Genomic DNA, 26,778 nt, shown 5'->3' on the forward strand with positions numbered 1-26,778 from the left:
TGCATATTGATCTAATGCCTATCTCTACATGTGATTTATTTACCACAGTGTAGCTAGAGTGCTCACAATAAATCCGTGAAACAAATACTAATTTTTAGCACTAAATAGTGATAATTAAACAATAGAAAACAAAGGATTCTGTATGAAATAGTACTAAATAGTACTAATTAAGGTTCACGGTTTTGGTGCGGGAAAAAAGTACCGGGGATGCTCGTCGGAAATTTTCAAAAAGACCCCTAAAAGATACCGGACGTCTTTAAGAAAGAGCGTGGCTGAATGATTTTTAACCCCTAAGAGATACCACAACAAATAATATTAAATTTTATATAAAAAGCGCCTAGGATAAGCCATATCGATGTGCGCTTCTCTCCTTTTCCGACACCCTAAGAGATACCAGAAAATGCTGATTTTCAAAAATTCACATTTAACACTTTAAAAGATACCAAATCGCGAATTTTTACCCCTAAGAGATACGACGACCATCCCCGGTACTTTTTTCCCGGAGTCCCCCCCGGGATATTTTGACGGCTACATATGACGAAAAAAAGTGGTAAATAAGAGGAAAGCTGGGGAAATTTTTTTGCCACAAAAAATGAACAATTTTACTACAAAAACAAGAGAAAATTTTGAAAGAAAAACGGTTTCAATCGCGCGCGTGCAAATAAATTTAAGTTTGACATGTTGAGATTACACGACTTGCTTGCTTGAACAGATAAAACAGTCTATCGAATCGAAACGTCGATTCAACCATAGGGGATCCGAGGATGTGAGTGACAAATCGCGATTTTTTCTGGAATCTAGCACACAGGAATCCCAATGGAGCAAATATTCACCTCAGGCTCAGTGAACATGGGGCCGGTTGAGGTTGAGTAAAATATCGTGATTTGTTATGAGCCAGCAACTTCATTTATATAGCCATTGCAAGACACTAACAAATCACGATTTTATAAGTAACCGAGTTCAATATTTTTTTAATCATTCAAATGATTTTTTTCTCGTTTTCGGTTTTTGTGCTTTAGTCTGTTTTTGCTGTCTATCAAACATCAAGTCACAGGGAAGCTAGCCATGTTGACAAATGCATAGTTTAGTTTTGCTCTTGCGCATTATGATGCAGATCCCCGATATTCACTTCATCTTCAGTGAATAATTGTTAAGGATTTGTTTTAGGATTTGTTAATTTGAATCGATAAATCAGAAAGGTAGTGTAAGACTAGTGTAAGAGTGTAACCAAAGAACGATTATTTCGTGTTCAATAGTGTTAGTGGGCTCCCTGTGATCTTATTCTCATCCGGGACTTTGTATTAAACTTTCCCGCCAAATTTGCTCACATGATCAAAAAGTTTATTGGAAGACGAAGCAAGACAAGATGGACGTAGCTGATCGCAGTTCTGGTACTGTTACTGTGCGTGATGAATTAGCTGAACGATGCCAAAAGCTTTTTCAGGACTTCTTGGAAGAGTAAGTTGACATTTGGTTGATTTCTAAAGGCCTTGCTTTTTTTAAATCTGAAGGCTGGTTCTCCCCAGTTCTCGAAGGTTATAAAGAAGCCAAGCCAAAGCACATGGCTCGTGTAAATCCACAACACTAACTGTGCAAATGAACAGCGATATCTTTTGTTGCTTATGATTTATAGTTTAGAGATTGATGCCTCTTAACTAAGGCAGCTCTTAAAGTTTCTCGATTTTGTACGCACGTTTTTATTTGTACAAAATGTAAGATTGTCGTTCATAGTCTTAACAAGCTTTTCCCCCCCTTTAAGGTTCAAAGAAGACGGAGAGTTAAAGTATCTAGCTGATGCACAGGAACTTATTCGTCCAGAACGAAATACTCTTGTAGTAAGTTACAGCGATGTTGAAGCTTACAATGCACAGCTGTCGACTATCATACAAGAAGAATATTACAGGTAATTTTTACCAAGTAAGCTCACATAGAGGATATTACATGGCCTCGTCGAGAAACGGCTTTTATCTTTGAGTGCTGAGGTCATATCTTACGAGTGAGCTCAGCGGTGAAAGTAAAATATTCTCAACACGATAAAATCCGTATCTCCAATCAGCCATATAATAGACTCCTTTCAGGATATTACCAATACAGCCCAATTCAGAGGACAAAGCAATAGAATCATACTCTCATGAGAACTTAAATCTATTGTTTTGTGTTCTGAGGTAAACAGCTCTGGGGATTGCTGAAACTGGTTTATATTAAGTTTAATCAGGGACCACTGAGACAGGGGGATGGGGAGCATGTCCCCACCTCCCCACTTTTTCCCTTTTCCCATACTAGTCCTCTTATATTTTCCAATCTCAGCCCCCCACTTTTTAGGTTTGTCCGTGGTTCTTGTTATTATATAATTCAAAATAAAGAATAATGCAAAAATACGACATTTTGAAGTCACCATGACTTCATATTCAAATCACTTTTATAAATTGCCAAATTACCACCATTAAATTACTTGAAAATGAAGTCCTGATGACTTTGAAACATTTATATTTTGAATATATTTGCATTATTCTTCATAGGTTTGAATTCAATATCCACATCATTAATAAAATGCAAATAAATGAGCTAGGTTCACCATAAGTTGAAAAATTTGAAATTAATTGTTTTATTATTTAAATAGAAAACTTAAACTTGTTTCAATTTAATAAGCTTAACTTCTCATACTTTTGAATATTTAGAGTTTTTCCATTTCTTTGCCGTGGTGTGAGGAACTTTGCGAGGGATAGAGGAGAAGTCCCAACCAACAAGGAGTTCTATGTCAGTTTTGTAGATTTACCTACAAGACATAAGTAAGTTTAATACTACTACCATCATTTGCATCTAGACACAAACACGAGACATCAAAACATGTCCTAATGGGCTTTTAAAACTTTTATGTTTGTCAGCTAAAAATGTCAATGTTTGCCGATTTCAAAGGCAGTATTAATTGTTTACAATTGAAAAAAAGTTTAATGTTTCTAGTCAACGATCATACAAGTTTCAGGAGCCAAAATATTTAGTACCATTTATAAAACCCTTAATATGTAGGAGAGTTGGTAGAAGAGTTTAATATTTTTTTACAAGAAAATTTACTCAAATACTATCATGATTTAGAATAAGGGAATTGACCAGTCAGAAGATTGGAAGTTTACTGAGAATTAGTGGTCAAGTTGTGCGTACCCATCCTGTACATCCAGAGTTGGTCACTGGTACATTTGTCTGTCTTGATTGTCAAACAATAATCAAGGATGTTGAGCAGCAATTCAAATATACACAGGTAAACAATTTTACTAAGGGGAAAAAATGTTTTCAAAATCAAGATTTTTAGATAGGACATCCATGGTTACAAAAGGGAAGACCATAGGTACCTGTATGGGCATGTTGGAAAATATGAAAAATGTAATGGACTTAAAATGGACTCTAATAAATAGTCTCCTAAATTCAGGAAAATGCATTAGCTTTATACTAGTAATTCATTATCTACCTTAGTTTTTACATGATAAAATAATTCCATTTTTTGAAGAAAAAAAATAGTTGTTTGGACTTGACTGTGAAGCCCAGCAAAGTTTCATGCTCAGTTTTGCTTAAACTTATAATTCTATATTGCAGTCAATTTCTATAGTTTACAAATGGTACCGAATGCATGAGTTATATCTGTTGTTGTTTTTATTATAATTTTTATTCCCTGAATTTCTTAGGTTTTGATATATAATTTTGGTTCGGTCGCCTGTAATAATGGTTCAAACCAATAATACAAATATAACTTATTTGTTTCACACCAGTTAAATTACAAGTGTACATTAAGTTTTGATTCGCAATCTTAAGCCGATCTTTTCTTTGGAGAGTTTTTTTTCATTTAACTCTTGGCATCTGAAACATGCATTATAGGTGAACCATGACTCCGAGGGACTTGAGTCCAGGTGACCAAACCCCTGTCGACTTCACTGTAATTCAACTGAAAAGCCCTTATGGGGAGTGATTAATAAAGTTCATGGGTTCAAGTTTGGTTTGTTATAAAAATATCTTCTACCTTTTTAACCTAATGCATTTTGTCTTTCACAACACTTCCATAGTACTTCATTATTTGTCTTAATTTCAGTTTTAAAACATATAATGTTTTTATTTTCTCACATTTTTATGAAAACATATTGTGATTAGACATGCATTTTGAGACCAGTCCACGTTCTACAACATGCCCATAACTGTCCTCCTCTTCCAAGGTGTCCCATCTAACAATCTTGAATTGCTATGGAAAGTTTGCAGTTCCTGTCACAAGTGTGAGTTTGCCAAAACACTTGTCGGCCACTGTACCAAATATTTAATATATTATTTCTTTTGTTTTTCATTTTGGAGATATAAGACTTTGAACAATTATTCACCCCTCGAAAAGGTTTCAAAAAAGGGGTAAAACACTAAAACTAATCAAGCAATCAAAGTAATTTTTACAGAGCAACTAAAACATTGCTTTACCAAAATACGTAGAAAAAAACACAAAGTAATTGTTCAAAATACAGTCAGGGTCTTACCGTTAACAGGCAGTCAAACTCAAAAACTGTCATTTCATCAAGATGTACACATATGTGTGCTAGTACTTATATTTTTTCTCAAAATCCTGCTATTTTTGGAAACTGGAAAACGTATAGGGTCTCCTGGGTTCACTTGTATGGTTCTCAAATGAGATATTGTAGGTTGCAATGATAATTCAACAGCATTTGTGTCAGCACACTTGTGGGCTTGTAAAAGCTATAAAACATAGACAGTCCCCTGAAGGAAATAACTTCTCTACTTTCTCTTAGCCTACTGTTTGTCGGAATCCTATCTGCCAAAACAGAGCAAGGTTTATGCTTGACATAAACAAGTCATAAACATAGACAGTCCCCTGAATGAAATAACTTCTCTACTTTCTCTTAGCCTACTGTTTGTCGGAATCCTATCTGCCAAAACAGAGCAAGGTTTATGCTCGACATAAACAAGTCATAAACATAGACAGTCCCCTGAATGAAATAACTTCTCTTTTTTCTCTTAGCCTACTGTTTGTCGGAATCCTATCTGCCAAAACAGAGCAAGGTTTATGCTCGACATAAACAAGTCATAAACATAGACAGTCCCCTGAATGAAATAACTTCTCTACTTTCTCTTAGCCTACTGTTTGTCGGAATCCTATCTGCCAAAACAGAGCAAGGTTTATGCTAGACATAAACAAGTCATAAACATAGACAGTCCCCTGAATGAAATAACTTCTCTACTTTCTCTTAGCCTACTGTTTGTCGGAATCCTATCTGCCAAAACAGAGCAAGGTTTATGCTCGACATAAACAAGTCATAAACATAGACAGTCCCCTGAATGAAATAACTTCTCTACTTTCTCTTAGCCTACTGTTTGTCGGAATCCTATCTGCCAAAACAGAGCAAGGTTTATGCTCGACATAAACAAGTCATAAACATAGACAGTCCCCTGAATGAAATAACTTCTCTTTTTTCTCTTAGCCTACCGTTTGTCGGAATCCTATCTGCCAAAACAGAGCAAGGTTCATGCTTGACATAAACAAGTCACGATATGTGGATTTCCAAAAAGTTCGCATCCAGGAAACTCAAGCAGAACTCCCAAGAGGGTGTATTCCTAGAAGGTATGAGCCATTTGTGTTAGATTTAATTAGAAATTACTATTGAGTACAGCTCAGAAGTTTGTCATGGTTTCCCTGTGTGTAATTTGGACAGATTTAGGTTCATGTGTCATGTCAATGATTATAATTTGAGATATCTTTTAACATTTTAGTGTGGAAGTGATCCTTAGAGCAGAGGCAGTAGAGCAGGCTCAAGCTGGAGACAAATGTGACTTCACAGGAACTCTGATTGTTGTGCCTGATGTTGGACAATTAACTACTCCAGGTTTGTAAATAAAGTTGCTGGCCTTTTTTAGATAAAAAAAAAGCAAACTTGCCTTTGTTAATTTAGGTGCAAGAGCAGAATCATCTGAACGTCAAAGATCTGGTGATGGATATCAAGCAGAAGGAATAAGGTAAGATAAATACCAGTTTGTAATCTACATTTTTTGTGCATTTAAAACTAATGTATATTTTTGTAGAGGCCTCAAGGCTCTTGGTGTAAGAGACTTAACATACAGGATGGCATTCTTGGCCTGCAGTGTGCAGTCAACCAACCCAAGGGTGAGTCGGACTCTAGGGTATCCGGTCTTTTAGCTACCTTGCACTTTCGCTACTTTACCTAAAAGGTCGATTCGCTACTTAATAGAAGTCGATTCGCCACTAATAGAAGTCGATTTGCTATCTCGTATCAAATGTTAAATATCACAATATCAGGAATATGTATTACATATATATATTAATTTGGAGTATATATCGATAAATTTAACTTGTGTTTTACGGCATTGAAACTTATAAATTTTCTGGTCAGCTGTCAATCGAATGACCTAAACCTAGCTAAGAGAGGATATTTACATCTCATTTATGTGCGAGTTAATGACAAATAAAATCTTGTGTTCAATGAAGAACTTTTCTGATAAATAAAAAGTTTTAGTTTTAGTTTTAGAAGAAATCTAGTCGACTTTTTCAGAGTTATTTTGGCTTGCTTCGTAGTAAAGTAGCGATTGGACTCTCGGCGTTGTGTGACAACAAACAAATCAAAAGCTATGAGAAACGAAGGCTTATTTTTTCCCCTGCTTTTGCTCGATGACTAAAAGTGTGACTTTAAGATAAAAGGGTTTATGTCAAGGAAGAATTTTAGCTACGAAACAAGCAATCTAGTGAAGCTTTTTTTTAGAGTTTTTTTTAAGATTCTTAGTAAAGTAGCGAATGGACTCCCGACGTGAGGCGTTGTGTGGTATTTATTTGTTTGTTGTCATACAACGCCATAAATCCGTTCCGTACTTTACAACGAAGCTAAAATAACTCCACTAGGTTGCTTTTTTCGTAACTAAAATTCTTCCTTGACATGAATATCCTTCAAAAAATTTTACTAAGAAAAGAGAGAAATCAAGAAACCTGTTCGATATGACAGATTACAAGACGGATATTCGGCCAACTTGTCCATTACGCCAAATACACATTGAAATTTCTTTCTTCAAAAAAACATTCAAATAATAACAAATTACTTAGAAATGCTGATAATAAACGATCCAAAATGTTATGGAGGAGGTTTACAGGTATCTTGAGATAAAGTAGCAATAATTGTGCTACCTCAAGGTAGCAAATTGACTTCTATTAGTAGCAAATGTGCAGTAGCGAAAGTGCAAGGTAGCGAAAAGACTGTAATTCCCAGAACTCTAGTAATAACTGATAAATGATTAATTTCTTTAAAACATTTTGGATAAACCAATTTAAAAAAACGTTGTGATTGAATCTTAAGTACTTTATCATAAGTGCATAAACCATAACTAAATCTCTTTCTTCTTGTTCTTGTTGGTCATTTTGTTGCATGTTAGTTCGGAGGGAAGGATTTGGATGAAGACATGACAGCAGAATCAATTAAAAAGCAAATGACAGAACAGGAATGGCAAAAAGTCTATGAGATGAGCCAAGATAAGAATTTATACCAAAACATTTTAAACAGCATCTTCCCAACAATTCATGGTGAGTTTCATAAGCTTTGATGTATGTGTTGGTACATGATGCAATATGTGTTCTTTTTGCAATTTACTTGCAAGATAAGTATTATGAAAAGATGCCTGGTGTAGAAAAGCAAAACCTTTTGTAATCTGATTACAGTGTTGACAAAGCTATTGCAAGAAGTACTATTATCATTTTTTTTACCATGACCATAAGCCTTTTACACCATTTTTAATTGCACAGTAATCATAAAAATAAGAAGAAGGTTATTAAGGACAAAACTACAGTTCTCTAGCCCTAAATTCTAAGGAAATGTATGGCAGGTTAACCCTTTGGCTCCTGGGCATTTTTGGTGTTTTTTGGACCTAATCATTCTCTATGCCTTAGCAAAACCATATATGGAGTTTTGATTGACATTGTCGGCATTTTATGCAAATGAGGTACAAAGTTCACCAGTCGTGTGATATTCCAGCAAAGAAACATTTCTTGTACGAAACAACGGCAGCTTGATTTGGAGGCATTACAAAAAATGAAGATTTCAGAGCTATTCACGTTCCCAACTACGTTTGGAAATTTCGAAGTTCAGAGTTTGGTAACTTTGGAACTTGAGATTTAGTAGAATTTGAAGTTCTGTAATGAACATCTTCACCAAACAAGAGTGAGCTCTCCCCTAGAAGCTAGGGAGAAAATTATTGATTCGTATCTACAAGGTGAAAAACCAGTGCAAATTGGTTGTGAACTTAACCTATCAAGAAAAACAGTTTTTTATAAAGATTGTTGATAACTTCATAAAGACCAAAAAAATAGAACCAAGACATGATGTAAATAGGAATACTAAGAGTAGAATAGCAAGAACCAAAGATGTCTCTGTATATATCGAATACTGTAAGCAAACAAAGCCAAGCATGTATGACAAGGAATCCAGAAGCTACTGGTTGAAAATAATGTTTCTTTGTCGCTAAAAACTCCATCTCTGTCGTCAATTAGCCATATTTCAAGGAAGGACTTGTTCTTCCAAGAAAATCCAAATTGTGGCCAGGGAATCTCTAAAGCCAATCTTCGCTAGCCAAGTTCTGAACTTTGGTGAGAACTAAGTTCCAAACTTTGGCGGGAAGTTCAGAAGTTCATAACGAACTTTGCTTTGAAGTTCCAAAGTTGGCGCTGACCTTCGGAATTTCCGAACTTGGTTAGGAACGCGATCGGATAAAGTAATGTAAAACCCACTGTAAATCAATCAGCATTATCTCGAAGAACATATACAAAATGCACTTTTGTTTTAGTTCTATTTAATGGATTATAATTATTGATTTTCAGTGGAATGTATATATGGAATGTTCTGCATTCTTAGATAACTGGAATACCTAAGACTGTACATATTTATCCATGTCTGAAATGTAGGTAATGATGAAGTGAAGCGTGGAGTGTTGCTTATGTTGTTTGGAGGAGTTCCCAAGAAAACCACAGAGAAGACAAGCCTTAGAGGTGACATCAACATATGTGTTGTTGGTGACCCAAGCACAGCAAAGAGTCAATTCCTTAAGTAAGTGAAAAGATTCCTGACATATTACTTTTTCATTTTTGTATTAAGTCAAGAATGAATCAACTCTATGACTCCTACGATTCCTGACACCATCTGTAAAAATGAACCTTTTTTGAAAATTCAAGCTTTCTCAATTTTGACTTTGTTTGCTCGTTTACCAGTTAAAGATGTGTTCCTGGACAAAAAACATAACATTCCTCCACCATTGCCTGTACTCTCTTAAGTCAATTTTTTTCAAATATTTTATGTTAGTTATGTAAATTATGTTTTTTTCTTAATTTACAAATTGTTGTTAACACATAATATCTAGACATGTGGAAGAGTTCAGCTCAAGAGCAGTGTATACTTCAGGAAAAGCATCAAGTGCAGCAGGTCTGACAGCTGCTGTTGTGAGGGATGAAGAGTCTAATGAATTTGTAATTGAAGCTGGTGCCTTAATGCTTGCAGACAATGTGAGTAGATCATCAGCATCAGGGGTTGTATTTGCATTTAAGGGCTCTTAGATTGTAATACTAACTATTAGCTCCCCAAACCATCTGTTGACTGGCTGTTGATCATTAGATTATTGGCAATTTAATGGTTGACAGTGAATTACGCTCATGACGCCCCCTTGTTATGACAACCCAGTGTATACCATGACCCCCCTAGTGTGTACCCAATTTTCGTAAGATTCGTTGCTTATTTACCAAAATTTTTAGCAAAAACACGTTTTAAAATTACGAATGAGAAATATTACGAATGAGTCAAACTTCATACGCCGCATACAAAGAACTATTAGGTTACAAGCCAGGGAACTACAACTGAGGAAGACAACTCGTTTGTGTCAAAGGTTTTGATTCTTTCTTAATGTTTCTCTTACTTTATTCACCAGCACTCGATTTCTTTTTTTCTTTTGTAGTATATTTACTGAGTGTCAAACTCCTCATACATAGGTTTCAGAACTTATGCTAAGCGGAACAATAACAGGAAATATCACTAGCGTTCTTACCACAACTACGGCGTACTAACTTGAATTACGAATGCTTTATTGGACATACAGAATTTTGTTTTTTCTTTTCATTATTTTTTTGTTGCTCTTGGATTTATACTATGAAATAATGGTATACACTGGGGCATCATCACCAGTTACCTTGACAGTCAGCAGGTCATCGCTAGTTACTGCAAAGCAGTCAGCAAATGGGCGACAAATGATCAACAAAATGTTGACAACATTTAAATACCATCATGGCTTTCATAGGTGACATTCTGTAATATCTTCATTGTGTGGTCATTGTGTTTTGCCAATAGCAAGCTTTGGAATAGCTGACCAATAGTTGGTCAACAGATGGTTTGGGGTGCAAATAATTACTATTTCCCTGTGATACTTCACCAACAAATGGTGAACATCCTTTTTTCTGTTTATTAAAAAAATAGTTATGGTGTATCTTCATAGATCAATAATAGTTAACAGTACCTATTGGGAATCCAGTGCCTGAAAAATGTTCAACAAGTTTTGCTTATGGAACTCATTTTTTTCTTTCACTTTTTAGGGAGTTTGCTGTATTGATGAGTTTGATAAGATGGATCCCAGGGATCAAGTTGCTATTCATGAAGCCATGGAACAACAAACTATTTCCTTGACCAAGGCTGGTGTCAAGGTAATTAAGATTGAAAAACGATACCCAACACCATTTGACTCATTTGAATTATGTATTATTTTGGTTGGTTTCATTTTTTAAAAGGCATCATTAAATGCAAGAACGTCAGTTTTAGCTGCAGCTAATCCCATTGGTGGTAGATATGACAGAAGCAAGTCATTACAGGTATGGTACTTGAGGTCCCATTTGAGATGGGTTGTAACAGTTGTATTTTGTTATATAATGTAGGATGACTGATAACCGTGGAAAGTTTAGCTTTCATAGAGAGCAGCGGTATCCGGTCAAGTCGCCCAAGAGTCAAGTCGCCCGGAGTTGTGGTCAAGTCGCCCAAGTTTTTTACTTAAGGGAATTGTCAAACCAGTAACACATACATAACTTATTTAGCAGTAGTAAAGCTTTATTAAACATTTGTAAGGCATCTTAAATTAGTTTTCGGCAGTTATTACAACGTACAATTAAACACATGAAATCTACCGCTTTCACAATCCGTAAAGGCACACATGAGTTCAGTCACCCGGACTCGACAATACATGTTATAAAGTGTCAGAAGTTAGATGAACTGATTTTTGAACACCTATTAAACTTCTTCTCAAATTATTATGATGGGATATATCAGAATAAAGTCAAGTGCAAATTTCATGTAAGCCATTTAAATATACCATATATATTTTCATATAATATTCATAAGAAAGCTACTTCGGTAGTCAAGGCAGTCACTCAAGTGTTCATGTCACACCTCGTTGTACTGTCGCATCACATTGTTTTTATTTGAGATGTCTTGAGGGGCAAATCACAATTAAAAGAAAATTCCTCCATATAAGAGCGCAAAAGTGTTGTTTATTAACCGAATATTCTGAAGAAAGAGGAAACCATTAACTTCTGCTATGTGATACCCGAAATTTTTAGGCATGGTTTTGGTATTGGCGTCACCAAGCTAAGCGATCTAAAACTGTTGTCTTTATAACAATGGGATAGATGCAAGAAATTTTCATGGCTGCAGTCCTTTCTAATTTCGTAGGTAATAATCAAAGGGAATCAAGAAAATCTATCAGAGGTAGTAGAGAATAGAGTTGAACGGCTTATTAAGTAGAAAATTTTTGATTTTCGACCATTTAAACTCTTTTTTATGTGTCTGAAAGGTTTCGTCTGAAATCTAGACACGATAGAAGTGTCATGGTTAGTAATAATAAAGACAGTCAATAAGCTTATTTAATACTGAATGCTCACAACAGTTAAATTTACGAGTGTGCATTTAATGTGTTTGAGCCACAAACTACACCTGATCCTTTTTTAGAGTTTTTTCAGAGTTTTTTGTAACTTTGGAAGCCGATTAAAAGTCAGCTACAAATTGAATATTTTAGAGTCGATCATGACAAACTGGATCTTTGTTTGATCGGGGTTGTACATCGTAATAATGTTGTCAAAAACTAGTCTCAAATGCCTTACAAAAGCTTTACTACTGCTAAATAAGTTATATTTGTGTTACTGGTTTGACAATTCCTTCAAGTAAAAAAGTCCGGGCGACTTGACCATACATTGTGGGCAACTTGACCACAACTCCAGGCGACTTGACTCTCGGTCGACTTGACAGTAATTCAGAGCAGCATAGCAAACTTTGCTGACAATAAACGTATTTAAGGATTATCAATGCATGAAATAATGGTAAATAAATAACCATCAATTAAGTATTTGTGAGGTTTGTCTAAAATCTGGAAATTTGGAATCCTGGATGATGAAATCTGGAATAATATGTGTAATACTAATACCCAGAATTGCTTACAGTCAAAATGGCTCAAGCTTACCCCCTAGATTTCTTTAATAGTTTCAGTATTTGATTATTGAAATCTATTATTCTTTCTGAGAACATGAAGACTCCAGATTAAAAATAATAACCATTTCAAAACTTGAATTCTTATAGGATTATGGTGTATCTTATATGGTATTCTTTATTTTGTGATTTTAATATTGTTGTAATTAATTTTGTTCAAAGAAGATAAACTTTAAATGTTTTAAATTTCAGCAAAATGTAAACATGTCAGCTCCTATCATGTCTCGATTTGATCTTTTCTTCATATTAGTTGATGAGAGTAATGAGGTGAGTTTTCTAACCAGCACTAGCTTCTTATAAAACTTACAGTTAGACTGTATAAAATCAATTTTTACAGCTTAACATACTATTTACAGGTTTGGCTGTCTGTCAAATTGGTGTTAATGCACTGGTTGGGTTGACGTCATACAGTAAAAATGTGATTGTATACTTTTATTACCAGTTTTATGACCACCTGCAGGTGGAAATATTGTGGAATATTGCGGAAATCTACTTGTGAATAATAACGCATTCTAATAACTGGTACTTTGATATTTTCTATTGCAGGTAACAGATTATGCCATTGCAAGGAGGATAGTCGACCTCCATAGACGGTTAGAAGAGTCTGTGGAAAGAGTTTATTCTGTGGTAGGCAAAGACTCATTATTCATTTATTTATTTAGCTTTGCCATTTAAACACCCACGCATACACACACACACACAAACACACTATATAAAATAATTATATACATACATAATGGCTGGGAAACTTATATTTTCAAGGATGTACAGTACCGCTCGACACTCTGTCACTCCACATGATTGTAATCGCCTTTGCGCTTTGGTAGTGCAATCGCACTCTTCCATAAACGCAAACACATTAGACATACAGATAGTAACATACTGTACATATATGTATGCTATCCCTTTTATGTACTATGTTAAAGAATGTTACATCTGATTTTCAAACACAAGTGAGTTGAGTTTTTTTTGCAGCCAATGTTTAGGTGTTTGCATAGAGGATGAAACACTCTTTGAACTATGGTTATGTATATTTCCTTATTAAAAGTCCAAGTATAAACACAGCTGTAGTTTATAAAATTGCATCGTTATGTCATTCAAACTCAAAGGCCATTTATTCTGTTGAGTAACAACAATTTAATCTGGTTTGATGATTTGTTTCCAGGATGAGGTGCAACGCTACATTACTTTTGCCAGGCAGTTCAAACCCACAGTAAGTACCTACTTCACATAATACTAATTGCATTGTGAACCATTTCCACCTGATCTGAAATAGGGACATATATAGAAATATATTTAGCCATTGCAAAAGTGAGGTGTTATGAAGCCTGCAGAAATGACCAGTGAAAAATAAAAACATGAATAAAATAAAAATAAAAATAAAATAGGAAACTCATTGTCATATGTAATATTATTGTGTCACTAATATACTAATATCAAGTGCTTATTTGCAACACCTTTTTTTTGGTGTCCTGAAAATCTATAATTAAAATAGAAAAAAAAATGACACCTTTCAAATGCCCAATAAGCTACTGTCAAATGCCTGACAAGCTACTGTCAAACACTACTGTCAAAAATTACCTTCAAAAGTCTGTTGACAGGACATTTGGGATGTTCTTGTATCTATTGATTTTGACATCCATTTTTAATGCAAATCTTTACTTTATGAACTAGATAACCAAAGAAGCACAAGACTTCATGGTTGAACATTATAAGCATCTAAGAGAAAGAGATACTTCAAGTGAGTACATTAATAGTAAAGAATTAGACCCATCATTTTCTGTGGGGTTTTATTATACCAACATCTTACCTTTATTGTTCTGGCACTAAACAATGTCCTATGTAATTGCACTGCTTTCTCATTTTTCTGTTTTTCATAATTAAAGGTACTGCAAGGTCTGCTTGGAGAATTACTGTAAGGCAACTTGAAAGCATGATTCGTCTATCAGAAGCCATGGCAAGACTGTGCTGTTCAGATGAGGTGTGAATTGTTACATGTACATGTATTTAACAGCTGTATAAACTGAAAATATTCAAACATTTTAGGAAATGAAAGACTTCAGGAAAGACTACTTTAGTCGCTTTGTTTAAGCAGTAAACTCTTCTAAAAAGCAAAGTCAGTCTTGTTTTTTTATGATTCTGAAAAGTTCTTTTTGCTATAAATTTTTCAACCTACGAGTATTTAAAAGTAATAATACGATAAGAATTAAGTGGCGAGTAAACTATTAGATTTAAAGGCTCTGTGAAACTCAGCAGACAATCTTAACAATGTTTACAATAATATAATATTGTATAATTATGAACTATTTGGTTCGCTCACTTCAAATGAAGATAGACTTGACTCTAGATGTTTATTTTATAATTTTACTTCAATCTGCGTCTTTTCTTTATTCTTTTGATATAAAAATTACATCCAAGAGTAAATTCAGGTAGTGTTAGTACTGTATATCCAGCACACAATGATGTATCAATCTCCTATACCTTACTATGTGACGAGTGAGGCATTTGTATATTATTCAGACCCCTCACAATGCACACCATTGTCTTTGTGAACAAATAAGTTTATTTTTGAAATAAATAATGCATAGGATTTAGTGGTGGTAAATGGGTTCATAACTCACCTTTTTCACTTCTAGGTTCAGCCAAAGCATGTCAAAGAGGCTTTTAGACTTCTCAACAAATCTATCATCCGTGTAGAAACACCAGATATACAATTTGATGAAGAAGACCACAATGAAGGTACAGTAAATGGGTTAAGAAATAAAATAAATGTCTTTGAGTGCAGTAATTAGTATAGGTAATTGTATGGGGCTGAGTAAAATTAAGGATTAATTTCACTAGTGTTTTCAAAGTTTTGAAATTGCCCAAGTCACAAAGCAATTACTGTACACCTGTACTCTTTCTAGTGTTCTGATTTTCCCTTGAACTTTTTAATTTTCTAATGCTTTCTTCATCGGCCGATGCAAAACGGGAAGACATTTTGAAAAAGAAAAGTTTGCAGTTTATGAGCGTTTCTAGGCAAGTGAAATACCAATCATTTTCTAGTAATTCGGCCCCGAATTAGCCAATCAGCGTCAAGTAATTTTGCCCTGTATATGATAAAAATAGTAATCATTTACAGTCAACAGGTAAATTGGGTTAGCTACATCTAGAAACCTAACCCATTAAATTTTTGGGAAGAAATGATATTATGAGCTCACTTGGTAAATATCAGGCTAATACAGTTCTTTGCCTTTGAGTTTGATGTAACTCCGGCTTACTGTGTTGATTCCTTATCAGTAATATCCATAATTTTTGAATGAAAAAATACTTTATTAACGACACAAACCATCAAAAATGCTATTTGATCTTTACCAGAACCATTAAAAGCTAATGTTTAAAAATTCATAAAATTAATTCTAAACAACCGAACAGCTTTTCTGAGATGTCATGTCATGTCGGTGCAATCAAAGATTACTTGGAGCCAATCACTTCTTGCGTAATGGCATGCGCTTGTAAAGCATTGGGTGCCTTGTTGTTAAAATAAAGGATTTGAAGTGGACATACAAAATCGTGTGGTCTCCTTAGATGAGTATTACTACATTTGGCCACAAGGATCAACAACAAACTGACAAGAATTTAAGAAAAAAAGTACAAAACTGGTTATTTTCATTCACGAAAAGACATGGCAGTTTGTCTGGACTAAGTGGCCTGAAACCATGTGGTGACGTTATGCCAGCGATGGACAACTTTGCTATCAGAGTTTGAACGGTTTATGATTGCATCAGGAGTAAGCAACGCCACTCAAAAAAGGTCACTCCTTTTACACCTAGCGGGATCGGTTGAGGGAACGGCAGAAGACTACGATAAAGCAGTGGCAGCTTTGTCAGGACATTTCTCATTAAAGAAAAACGTACCAATGGCCCGGCAAGCTTTCTTGACAGCAATCCCACGGCCTGGGGAAAGGATTAATAATTTTATAATGTGATTACAGAGCTTAGCTGAACACTGCAACTACAAGGATGAAAAAAACAATCAAGTTAGAGATCGTGTGTTAACGTTCATCGCTGATAAGGCATTAAAAGCAAAGCTATACCGTAAGGACAGTCTAACCCTAACCAAAATGATTGAGATTGTCAGCAGCTATCATAACGAAGAAGCACTCTTCCTTCTTCCTGAAGTGAGTGTAAACAGTGTCAAGGCACCAACTCCAAAAACAAGGTTCAGCGGCAAATGCTGGAAATGTGATAAAGTGGGACATTTAGCTGCTGGCATAACGTCACCACATGGTTTCAGGCCACTTAGTCCAGACAAACTGCCATGTTTGGTGGGACATAACCATACAAGGCACACAGTGGAAGTGGGGAAAAAAGGAGGAGGCCGCATTCCAGACCCTGAAGACAAAGCCTACTCAGGCACCAGTGATGGCTTACCACTCACAAGGTTCCAAGACCCGACTCATCACAGATGCCTCACCAGTTGACCTTGGAGCTATCCTAGAGCAGAAGCAACCTGACAGGGACTACAGACCAGTCTATTATGCAAGTAGGAAACTAATTCTAAACCACCTTCAGCTAGAATTGAGAGATGGCTCCTGTACTTGTAACAGTTTGACTTCATTGTCAATCACATACCAGGAAAGCAGAACTCTGCTGATGCCCTGAGTAGACTACCTTTTGCAGCACCCCTGCACAAAGACTCAGCAGCTAGTAAAGAATATGCTTGCAGTGTAGTGAAGGAGGCTGTACCATCTGCCCTCACTGCAAAAAAAGTCGAGATTGCCACAGCCAAAGACCCATGCCTGGCAATGATTCGTGAATCAGTTGCCACTGGAGACTGGACCCGTTTGTCTGGGACAATGTACAAGGCCTTGTCTGATGAGTTGTAGGTCATAGGACAAATTGTCATGAGAGGAAACCGCATAGTAATGCCTGAAAGCCTATGGGAGCGAATGGTCACATTAGCGCATGATGGACATCAAGGCATGGCACGAACTAAAGCTCGTCTCCGGGAAAAGGTGTGTTGGCCACAGATGGACAAGCAAGTTAAGCAATACATCAAGACATGTTACCCTTGCCAGCTGGTTGGCCCTAGAGGTGGGCCAGAGCCAATACAGTCCACCAAGTTGCCTAAGGGGCCCTGGATTGATCTTGCAGTTGACATAGTGGAAGTGACTGGGAATAAATCCCTGGTTGTAGTGGACAATTACTTACGATGGCCAGAGGTGATCCAACTAAAAAAGACAGACAGCCAGCACGTTATTGCCGCTATGGAAGCTATATTCTTAACGCATGGTCTACTCCTGTCTGTGCAAAGTGACAATGGACCCCCTTTTACATCCAAGGACTTTGAACAATTCCTAGACCACCTGGGAATGAGCCACCTGAAGGGTGTTCCTTACTGGCCAGCCAGCAATGGTGAAGTTGCGAGATGCAACAAAACCATTCTAAAAGCTTTCGAAATTCGGTAGCATTCGGTGCCTTGTCGTTAAAATAAAGGATTTGAAGTGGATGTACAAAATGGTGTGGTCTCCTTAGATGAGTATTACTACAACACACAATAAAATTATTCTGTCAAAAGCTAAGACTATTAACATGATGTTTTGTCCAGTTGTTATTGATTGAAATGTTCAAGCTATGTCCTTCCATGTTTTTTTTTTACTTGATGTCATGAGTCGCAAAAGGCCTTAACATTAGTATTCTGACTGTGTGATATCTCTTCTCCCCAACTTCCTTTTAAACATACAAACCTACTGGTCAATTTTTTTTCCAGTCTATATAATATATAAACTTTTTTTATGGGAGTGGGTTATTAGCCCTCAGCCCAACCCTCCTACCTCTCCCCTGAAACCAATCTGGCTTGGTCAAACCTGCCAGAGACCTTTGGTCAAAGAAAGTTATATTTTACCTTAATTAGTAGGTTTTATTATGATTATAATTTATTAAATGATATGATGCTTTTAACCAGAAATGGACATTGACGATAATGAAGATAGAAGCAGTGCACAGACAGAAACACCAAGCAATGACATGGTGAATGGTGAAACTGGACAGCCAAGCAAATCATTGTTGAGAGTCTCCTATGAAGAGTATAAAAGATTAGCTCAACTGCTCATCAGACGTCTAAGGAAGGAAGAAGAAAAGTCGGAAACTGGTATGTCCTGGTATACTTAGGATTTCAGGCTTTTTCAATATGCTGACTATATAGTTTCTCCTGAACATGTACCTTTGATAAAATCTAACCAATTATTATTATTTAGATTTCTTGTTGAAATTTAGTCTTTTTTTTGAAATCCCATTTTGGGCTATCAGAATGATAAACAATGGGATAAGCTCTTACTCCTTGAATTTATCATTAATTTATCTAGTTTTGACAAAGATTGTGTTCCTTCATTAGCTGAGGAAAAAATTCGTCGAAGCGATCTTGTTAACTGGTACCTGAAAGAAATTGAAAGTGAGATAGAAAGTGAAGAGGAGTTGAGTCAAAAAAAGACCCTGGTTGATAGAGTACTTGACCGGCTGGTTGATCATGTGAGTATTTATAGTTTTAAAACACCCTTGATTTAAGGTGGCTACCTACTATAGAAAAAAATCCATGAATAAGGTCTTAAATCATGACTTTTTAAACCCTTAATATAAACAAAATAATATGATCTCCTTGAAATCCATTGTCTTTTGAGGGACGTTATTAACTAACATCCCTCATTCGTGAATACAGTACAGCTCACAGCTCACAGGTAATGATGGGGTGACCTCATTTTCTCTTGCTTTACAAGTGCTCTACAGCTCCTAAAAAATATTTCCTTCCTTAAAAAATATTCTGATGATCTTTTGTAGGATAAAGTGATTCTAGCTTTACAAGAATATCAAGAAGACAAGGCTTCTGAACCAGAGGATCCATACTTAGTTGTTCATCCAAACTATTGTGATGATTGAAGAAAGAAAGAACAATTTCACCCCAAAGGCCCATTTTCAACAGTGTTGTAAAAATTTACCAAGTAAAGAAAAAAGCTTTTGTTAGAAGCTAGTTGTGTGTTGCTATTTTTGTACATAAAATTTAATGTAGAGTTTACCTTAGCAATAGTCTTGAATGCGGTTGATTTGACAGACATGGTGAATTCAATTTCACATGGTGAATTCCATACCACATACTGATTTCTGTCATATTCATTGTGATGTGGAGTTTTGTGTTGCAGTGGATAAAGAGTAATCACAATTTAAAAAATGATCTTTTCTAACTTTAATGCAATAAATGTTTCATGTGGTTTGAAAATATCGTTTCAGGAGGGCTTAAATTGCTATATGATTTTAAATAAAGGTTCTAATAACTGTTGCTTGGAAGTTAAGGAATATTTTCCAAATAAAATTAAACGTTGGCATGAAATTGCATTTTTGGCTGTTTGAAAGTTTGAAATTGATTCTCCAATCAATAGCAGATATTGGAGTTACACTATATTGCCTTCAGACAATTGTTACATTTGGGTCAGTTTTTATACATTTCATTGTATTGACCCAAATGCCTCAACTTGAAACAATTGTTTGAAGGCAACAGAGTGTAACTCCGATATCTACAATTTACTTTAATTTGATTATAAGAAAAACGTTTTGTTCATTCATGAACTTTTTGAAATTTGAAAAGTGAAAATAATGTGGGTATGCACAGATTTCTGTTGAATGTAAAATTCACTGAAAGTATTTGGCCAAAAAAACCATACCCTCAATAGGGAGGGAACAGGCCAAAGGACACAAAGTCTTACCAAGTTTCACCTATATCACTTAATAAAATGCCATGTTTTTACCTCTGTTCAACTGTTGTGCAAATGTGTAAGATAGCTGTTGGGTTTTGTCTACAACATACCTTGACAAGCTCAACAGGCATGCAACCATAATTGTAAACAAGATCAATGAAATACCTGAAATAGCATTTTTCTCACTTACTAAAAATAGATTTGCTAAACTATGGGGGAAAGGATATGCAGACAAACTTTGTAATAAGCAGTACATAGAAAGAAAGTTTAATTAATATCAGTTAAAAAACAGGTTTAGTTTTTCCACAAATTGGAAGTAAAAGGCTCCCCCCAAAAAAATTTTGGGGGAGCATGTGCTTCCCCGGCTTCCCGGTTCTGCCTTCCCTGCCTCTACGAACATCCAAAAATTGAACGTGCCAACTATTCCCATCAAAATTTTTTTAAAACTATCCAATAAACTTTCCTTCATATTTTGATATATAATGACAAGCATCGCATTTATCAAAAAATCTGAAATAAAAAATGGGGGTCACCATTATTGTTTTTGATTTATCTTGAAAAAGCATCTCAAAATAGTCGAAAAATGACACTTTTCCGAGTGGAGACTGGGGCGAGTCAGCAAAAATCGCAATTTCTCTACTCAAAAAAGAGAAAATTGGTTTTGAACATGTTTCTTGACTCATTTAGCTTCCGAAAGAAAAATGCCTAAACTTTGTTAGTTCAATGCATTTAGTTGCATGCGCAGAAAAAATTAATGCGCAGTACAAAACAAGGGAATTACCTTAATGGAGCGGAATGGTTGGGAAACCTATTATATATTGTTCTAGGTTTTTGTTCAACTTTATCCATTTTAATAATTCATTAATTAATTAATATATCTTAAATCCTTGCAACTTTTTTAGTTTTATCTACATATTTATTTATATGTAGATATATATGTATATATATCATATACAAAAATTAGTTAATAAATTGTAAAGTGCCTCGAGATTTATTAGGACGCGATAGAGTGCAAAGAATATATCCGTGAAATATTAGTAATACTAACTTACACTATTTTATGCTAATTCTATTGTTTTCTTTTGTTTAATTAGCACTATCTTGAACAATTTAGTAATTATTGTTTCACGGATATAGTGTTTGCACTTTATAAGAACTTATTATTGTTATTAATTTATTGTTATATCATGTTGACCTTGCACAGATAAGGAAAAGCTGCTCCATGTTTTCACAGTATTAGTGAATATAGAAGTTTTTTCCCCCTAAAAATCGTTTTAAAATTGTAATTTGTTAATTAATCCTATATGATTAATATTGTTTATTGAAAAGGGAATTGCCTTTTTTCATGCTTCCTTATTTATCATCTGTTGCAGAAATATCTATCAACATGATTTTTGATCACTGAATGAAAGTTTTCACTTTCAAAATGTTCATACATGAAAAATAATAAGTGAGTATTTTCAGCTATACTTGCTTTGTTTCATTGTGCACCGTCAGTAACACGTGATGGTACAGTTCAACATCAAAGGCAAAACAATAGCTTTGTTCTATGGAGTTTCCAAACCATTCAGCTCCATTAACTATGGTTCAACTTACAGTTTTGTTGAAACTATCTTTAGTGTATGCACCTTACAATAGCACACACTTAACACCATACTCCTAAATATCAGATTGATAAAAGAGCTTAGCAATTTTCAAAAAGAATCCAAAAGTCATATGCTAATTCCAATTTTCATATAGACCACTAGTTGAATTTGAAGTTGGATTTTTGTCAAATTCAACCAGTCAGTCATGTAGATGTTTGGGTTTTCAAAGCCCACGCTTTTTGCTACTAGTAACTATATAGACTAGTAGTAGCTCATCCAATTAGAATGCAGCATCGACAATAAACCACTAGTTGGATTTGACTAAGAGTAATTAGTTCACATTTGCTATAAATATATATAACATAGATACATGGCTCTTTTGAAACTAACTTGCTCAATGAGATGATATGTCTCTGTATAAATATTTTGAAATAAATATAACATAATTAAATAAACAAATGTTACCAGACTTTCAGTCACATCAATGTGTCTATCATCTTACTGATCTTAAACAATGTTTGTACATTTTTGCAAGTTTATTAATATTTTATCATAAAAAATAGAAAAAATTGAGTATACATAATAAACTCAGGCTTATCCCCACCCTTTCCCACTCATTAACATTATACACTAAACAGAATTTATAAGTATTTGTTTAGTATTCCCTTGTAGCAAATAAGGAACAATAATGATGAGATTAATGATGTTTTTTGGGAAAATTTTTTGTATGAAGGTTTAACCTTCTCAAGCATAAACTAATGACTCAGTTAATTACCTCAACCTGGCATTAAGCAATATAGATCTCTCAGGGATTCTTAAGGGACTGCAACTTTGTTCCACTTACTACTTACCACTTTACTGCCAACATAGCGGAGCAAAGAATATAGTAAATAATATCTGTTCTCTTAAGTTGATTTGTGTGAAATGTTGTATTAATAGTATGGCCAGTTGTAATTTTTTATGTAGGATAGTTTCTTGATTTTTTTCCTTTTTCTATTGTTTATTTATCATTTTTTCCATTATAAATATACCAGGGATTTTTCAGGTTTGGTTAATCATTCTTATTTTGGGATCGAGACGGGACAGTTAGGTGTTTAATATCTAGTAGGTAACAAAGAGTGTGCTATTGTACTCTTCACCTGATTTTGGGCAAATCTTTGAATAAAACAAAAATAAAACAGCAATACTCTTCACATTTATTGTTTTTACTCCTCTGCTCACCTATCACTTCCTGCTCTACTTTTTTACCATTTTTACAAATGAAGGCAGCCACCAGTGTTGCCAAAATGTCAAGCTCCATTTATTTAAGTGTGAAAACCAAAAAACCTTGCTATATTATTTATAATGTTAAAAACTTTTGCAGATATCGCTCCACCAAAGTTTCTTTTGAATAAACCATGAAAAAAAAAAAAAGAAAATCTTACAAATTTACTGCAGGAAGATCATTATATAGTTGTATAATTTTCCTTTTTCCTTCAACATAGGGCACGAATATTCTTTTTTTCTGTCCTTGATAGTATTGTGGTAAAAAAATGCTTTCTTTCAAATGTACTATTTCATCTGAGTACTTAAAAAAACTCCTGTTCTGTTTGGCTTCTTTTACTTCCTTTTTCCAGTGGTAATCTTACAAGATTAATCTTTATCAAAGTCGATCTTTTCTTGCTTAATCGAATACATAGAATATGCATCTTTTTTCAGTAAAGGAAACACTCATGAAGATATGTCACATGTTTTTGAATACTGATAGTCTATTATATACAGCAGTATGCAAAGCTGAATGAAAATGACACCTAAAATGGCATTCAAGTATATGAGCCACAGGGAGCCCAATTTAGATTAAAGTGGATGGTGAAAATAAAATTGGAAAAATTAAATAATTAATTATTTTTTAAATTCGAGATCAAGATAATGTCCTCTGTAATGCGAAAGAGCAAAAAAATCTGCAATGAAAAATGCTCTAGAACATTTTTTTCACGCGTGCCTTTGTTTCCCTATATAATTTCCCTACGGTATCTGATGTTGATCTTATGTATATATACTCTGACAAGGGAGGAAACTTCAGTCGCCATATTTAAACAACCAACTCACTTTAAAAGTGACAATTTCATAGTCTTTTAAACCACGAACTCCACAAAAAACTTGATCAAAATGATGCCTATCATGGGGGACTCATTTATTTAAAACTCTTTTGGCTCTACCTCCAAGATTTCTATGAGTGAAATTTTTGTGCAGAAAATTTTTCGCTTACAGAAAATTTTCTGCCATGTTATGTCAAGGTTACTACCTGCGTCCTGCATAAGACTCGGGCGAGAACGAATTTCGACCTTACTACTCTCCTGCACAGGATTTTTGTAACGTGTACACAACCCACCACCAGCCACCCCACAGGGCTAGTTTTGTTTTTGTATAGAGTATTTTAGTATTTTTACTGCAATGAAAGTAATAAAATAGATAAGGCGTAGGGCAAACGTCGAACTTTCCATGCACCAAACTCATTAAAAGAATGGATATCAGGTGATAATGAGATGGCATTCTTTGATGTAATTAAGTTCGGTGCATGGAAAGTTTGACGTTTGCCCTAGGCCTAAGCTTACTTTATTAGCAGCAAAACAGAAAATAAGCTGGACATAAGATATACGTCGTTCCTGAGCTTGATTACTCAACTATTGAATCATTTATTTTTTGCCAGGCCCTAGAAACAATGAAACCAAACTGGTGAGAGCTGATAATTCATTCATTAAAATATTTTCATTTGCATTCAGGACTCCTAAAGCAAAAAGCATAAAAATTAAGAATCGATTTTTGTGAAGTTCGAGGTTTAAAAGACGATGAAATCATGGTTTAAAGTGAGTTGTTTGTTCAAATATGGCGACTGAAGTTTCATCCCCTGTCATAGTATATATACATAAGATCAACATCAGATACCATAGGGAAATTATATAAGAAAACAAAGGCGCGCGCGAAAAAATGTTCTAGTGCTTATTTCATTGATTTTTTTACTCTTTTGCAATACGGAGGACACTTGATCTCGAATTTAAAAAATAATTAATTATTTAATTTTTCCGATTTTATTTTCACCATCCACTTTAATCTAAATTGGGCTCCCTGTGTATGAACTAATAAACTTTTCTATTTCCATTATCATTACACCATTCATAATTTATTAGGGGACCTAATTGGATTTTGAGGAGGCCACAAAAATGGGGGTCATATTATATCAATTATTTCTACAATTCATGGGGGGGGGGGGGGGGGGGGGGGGCAAAAAGCAGGTTTGTAAAGGGTGGGCTACCAAAAAGTAGTTTTAGGGTTTTAAACAAAATCCACAAAACCTTTTCACTTTTATGATATTACGAGCATCAGGAAATACTTAACTATTGGCACTACGCAAACACTAGTTCATGCATTAATTACTGCATATATTACATATCGCAATAGTTTGCTGTTTGGCATAACAGTCCAGCACATACAAAATACAGTAGTGCTGCTTGTCTTTCTTGTTCTTTCCACTTTATAGCCATATTGAAAATTACAAAATCAATCAATTGCAAAATATATGGCAATTAATAGTAGATTCCATGGAGTGGCATAACCATATGAAACAAGAACTCAGAAAAAATCTGAGCTACAGATGCGATTCAAATCCCTTCTATATATATCTGAGTTCTTATTTCATATTACAAGTGCCAAGAGTATAAAATCTAGGAACAGAATACACTACAATTATTAGTCACCTATCCCATAATTTCTAAGTCTAGTAATTTCTAGATTATTATTATATTATATATATATATAATTACGTATATGTATATACATACACTTATTTCAATAAAGTTAGTCACCCGAAAAGCTACAAAGCTGAGACCGACAAGGATTATGGGTAGATACATTTTTTAACAGATCAAAAACAGTTTTCCGTGTTTGATACTCTGATCAAAACACGCAGGATGTTGGGAGAACACGAAAGGAGCGTAGGAAACCACGACGCGTAGCGGAGTGGTTTCCAGCTTCTCGAGTGTTCTCCCAACATCCCAAGTGTTTTGATCAGAGTATCAAACACAGAAAACTGTTTTTGATTTGTTTCATAAAATAACAAACACACGAAAAGATCGAAAAAAAGCAAAGTCTAAGTAAATTCTCCCTACGTGCCGTCTTATTCAAACTGACCAATGAGCGCGCGCGATAGATTAAAAATGACGATAGCGTGTTTTGATACTCTCATCAAACATGGTTTTCGACCAATCATAGCGCGCGTAGTATCCCAATTATTTTATAAACATGTTTCAACCGCTTGATAACTGTTGATGGACTTGAGATAAGTTAACCTCCTCTGAGTATCCTCAACTGTTGAAGTCTGTGTCAAAAGCTTTACTTGTTGGATATAAAACATTTCCCCATGATTCTCAGCGATCACAGCTTTCTAGGTTTTTGGTGGCTAACTTTATTGAAATAAGTATATAATATAATATATAATAACGTAATTATATGTATATGTATATACATCATATTATATAACAGTACTTACGTAACAGTACTTTCAAGGATACATATTCCGATGACTGAGGATAACAGCCCTATGAAGACAAACGCATTCTTTCTTTTATAAGTTGGTGGTATCTTTGCTTTCTGTATTTGTTGTGCGGCATGCTTCAATATCTTTTCCTCGTTAGCAGTCACTCCTTGTCCTTTGGACGCCATCTTGAAATTCTAAGCTATTCTCTGCTGAACCATGAACATCGGCTCACATATCATGTCCTTATCCTAAGGCAGTGACGTCAATAGAAAGACCACCAATCAGAAATTTAGATATAAATAGCCTGTTTGTAGTATGTTGTCGTATACTGTAGTTTCATTGGGCAATCTTTTCATAATGTATTCAGACGTAATCTCTAAAAGTAAGTTTTCAAGAATTATAAAA

General features: G+C 34.9%; 1 protein-coding gene and 1 long non-coding RNA gene across 2 annotated transcripts; one reads left to right on the forward strand and one right to left on the reverse strand.

The window, feature by feature from the left end:
- The first annotated feature begins 1,321 nt into the window (after nt 1-1,321).
- On the forward strand, nt 1,322-20,324 carry LOC116292228 (zygotic DNA replication licensing factor mcm6-B). Its single transcript, XM_089027267.1, has 22 exons — nt 1,322-1,458; nt 1,760-1,903; nt 2,679-2,789; nt 3,094-3,256; nt 5,466-5,605; nt 5,755-5,867; nt 5,934-5,997; nt 6,064-6,145; nt 7,420-7,567; nt 8,942-9,083; nt 9,394-9,535; nt 10,613-10,720; nt 10,805-10,885; nt 12,741-12,815; nt 13,095-13,175; nt 13,714-13,761; nt 14,223-14,289; nt 14,435-14,529; nt 15,185-15,287; nt 18,495-18,680; nt 18,924-19,057; nt 19,364-20,324. Exons 1-22 carry the CDS (start codon nt 1,367-1,369, stop codon nt 19,460-19,462), a joined length of 2,418 nt encoding a protein of 805 aa, XP_088883393.1. The 5' UTR covers nt 1,322-1,366; the 3' UTR covers nt 19,463-20,324.
- On the reverse strand, nt 14,541-26,649 carry LOC116292222 (uncharacterized). Its single transcript, XR_016119262.1, has 2 exons — nt 26,386-26,649; nt 14,541-14,571 (listed from the first exon to the last, which is right to left on the reverse strand). It is a non-coding gene; the product is annotated as an uncharacterized LOC116292222 (long non-coding RNA).
- Between the last annotated feature and the right edge of the window lie 129 nt (nt 26,650-26,778).

The sequence above is a fragment of the Actinia tenebrosa genome, unplaced genomic scaffold, assembly GCF_029948245.1.
Source record: "Actinia tenebrosa isolate PJP-AT-01 unplaced genomic scaffold, QUT_ActTen_1.0 PGA_scaffold11__36_contigs__length_13525064, whole genome shotgun sequence".
In the NCBI taxonomy this organism is placed as follows: domain Eukaryota; kingdom Metazoa; phylum Cnidaria; class Anthozoa; order Actiniaria; family Actiniidae; genus Actinia; species Actinia tenebrosa.

Bases quoted from the DNA above. Each gene is read 5' to 3' on its own strand.
- LOC116292228 (XM_089027267.1), top strand. From the start codon at position 1,367: ATGGACGTAGCTGATCGCAGTTCTGGTACTGTTACTGTGCGTGATGAA. The intron at 1,459-1,759 runs GTAAGTTGACAT...CCCCCCTTTAAG, and splicing joins TTTCAGGACTTCTTGGAAGA to GTTCAAAGAAGACGGAGAGT. The intron at 14,290-14,434 runs GTGAGTACATTA...TCATAATTAAAG, and splicing joins AAGAGAAAGAGATACTTCAA to GTACTGCAAGGTCTGCTTGG.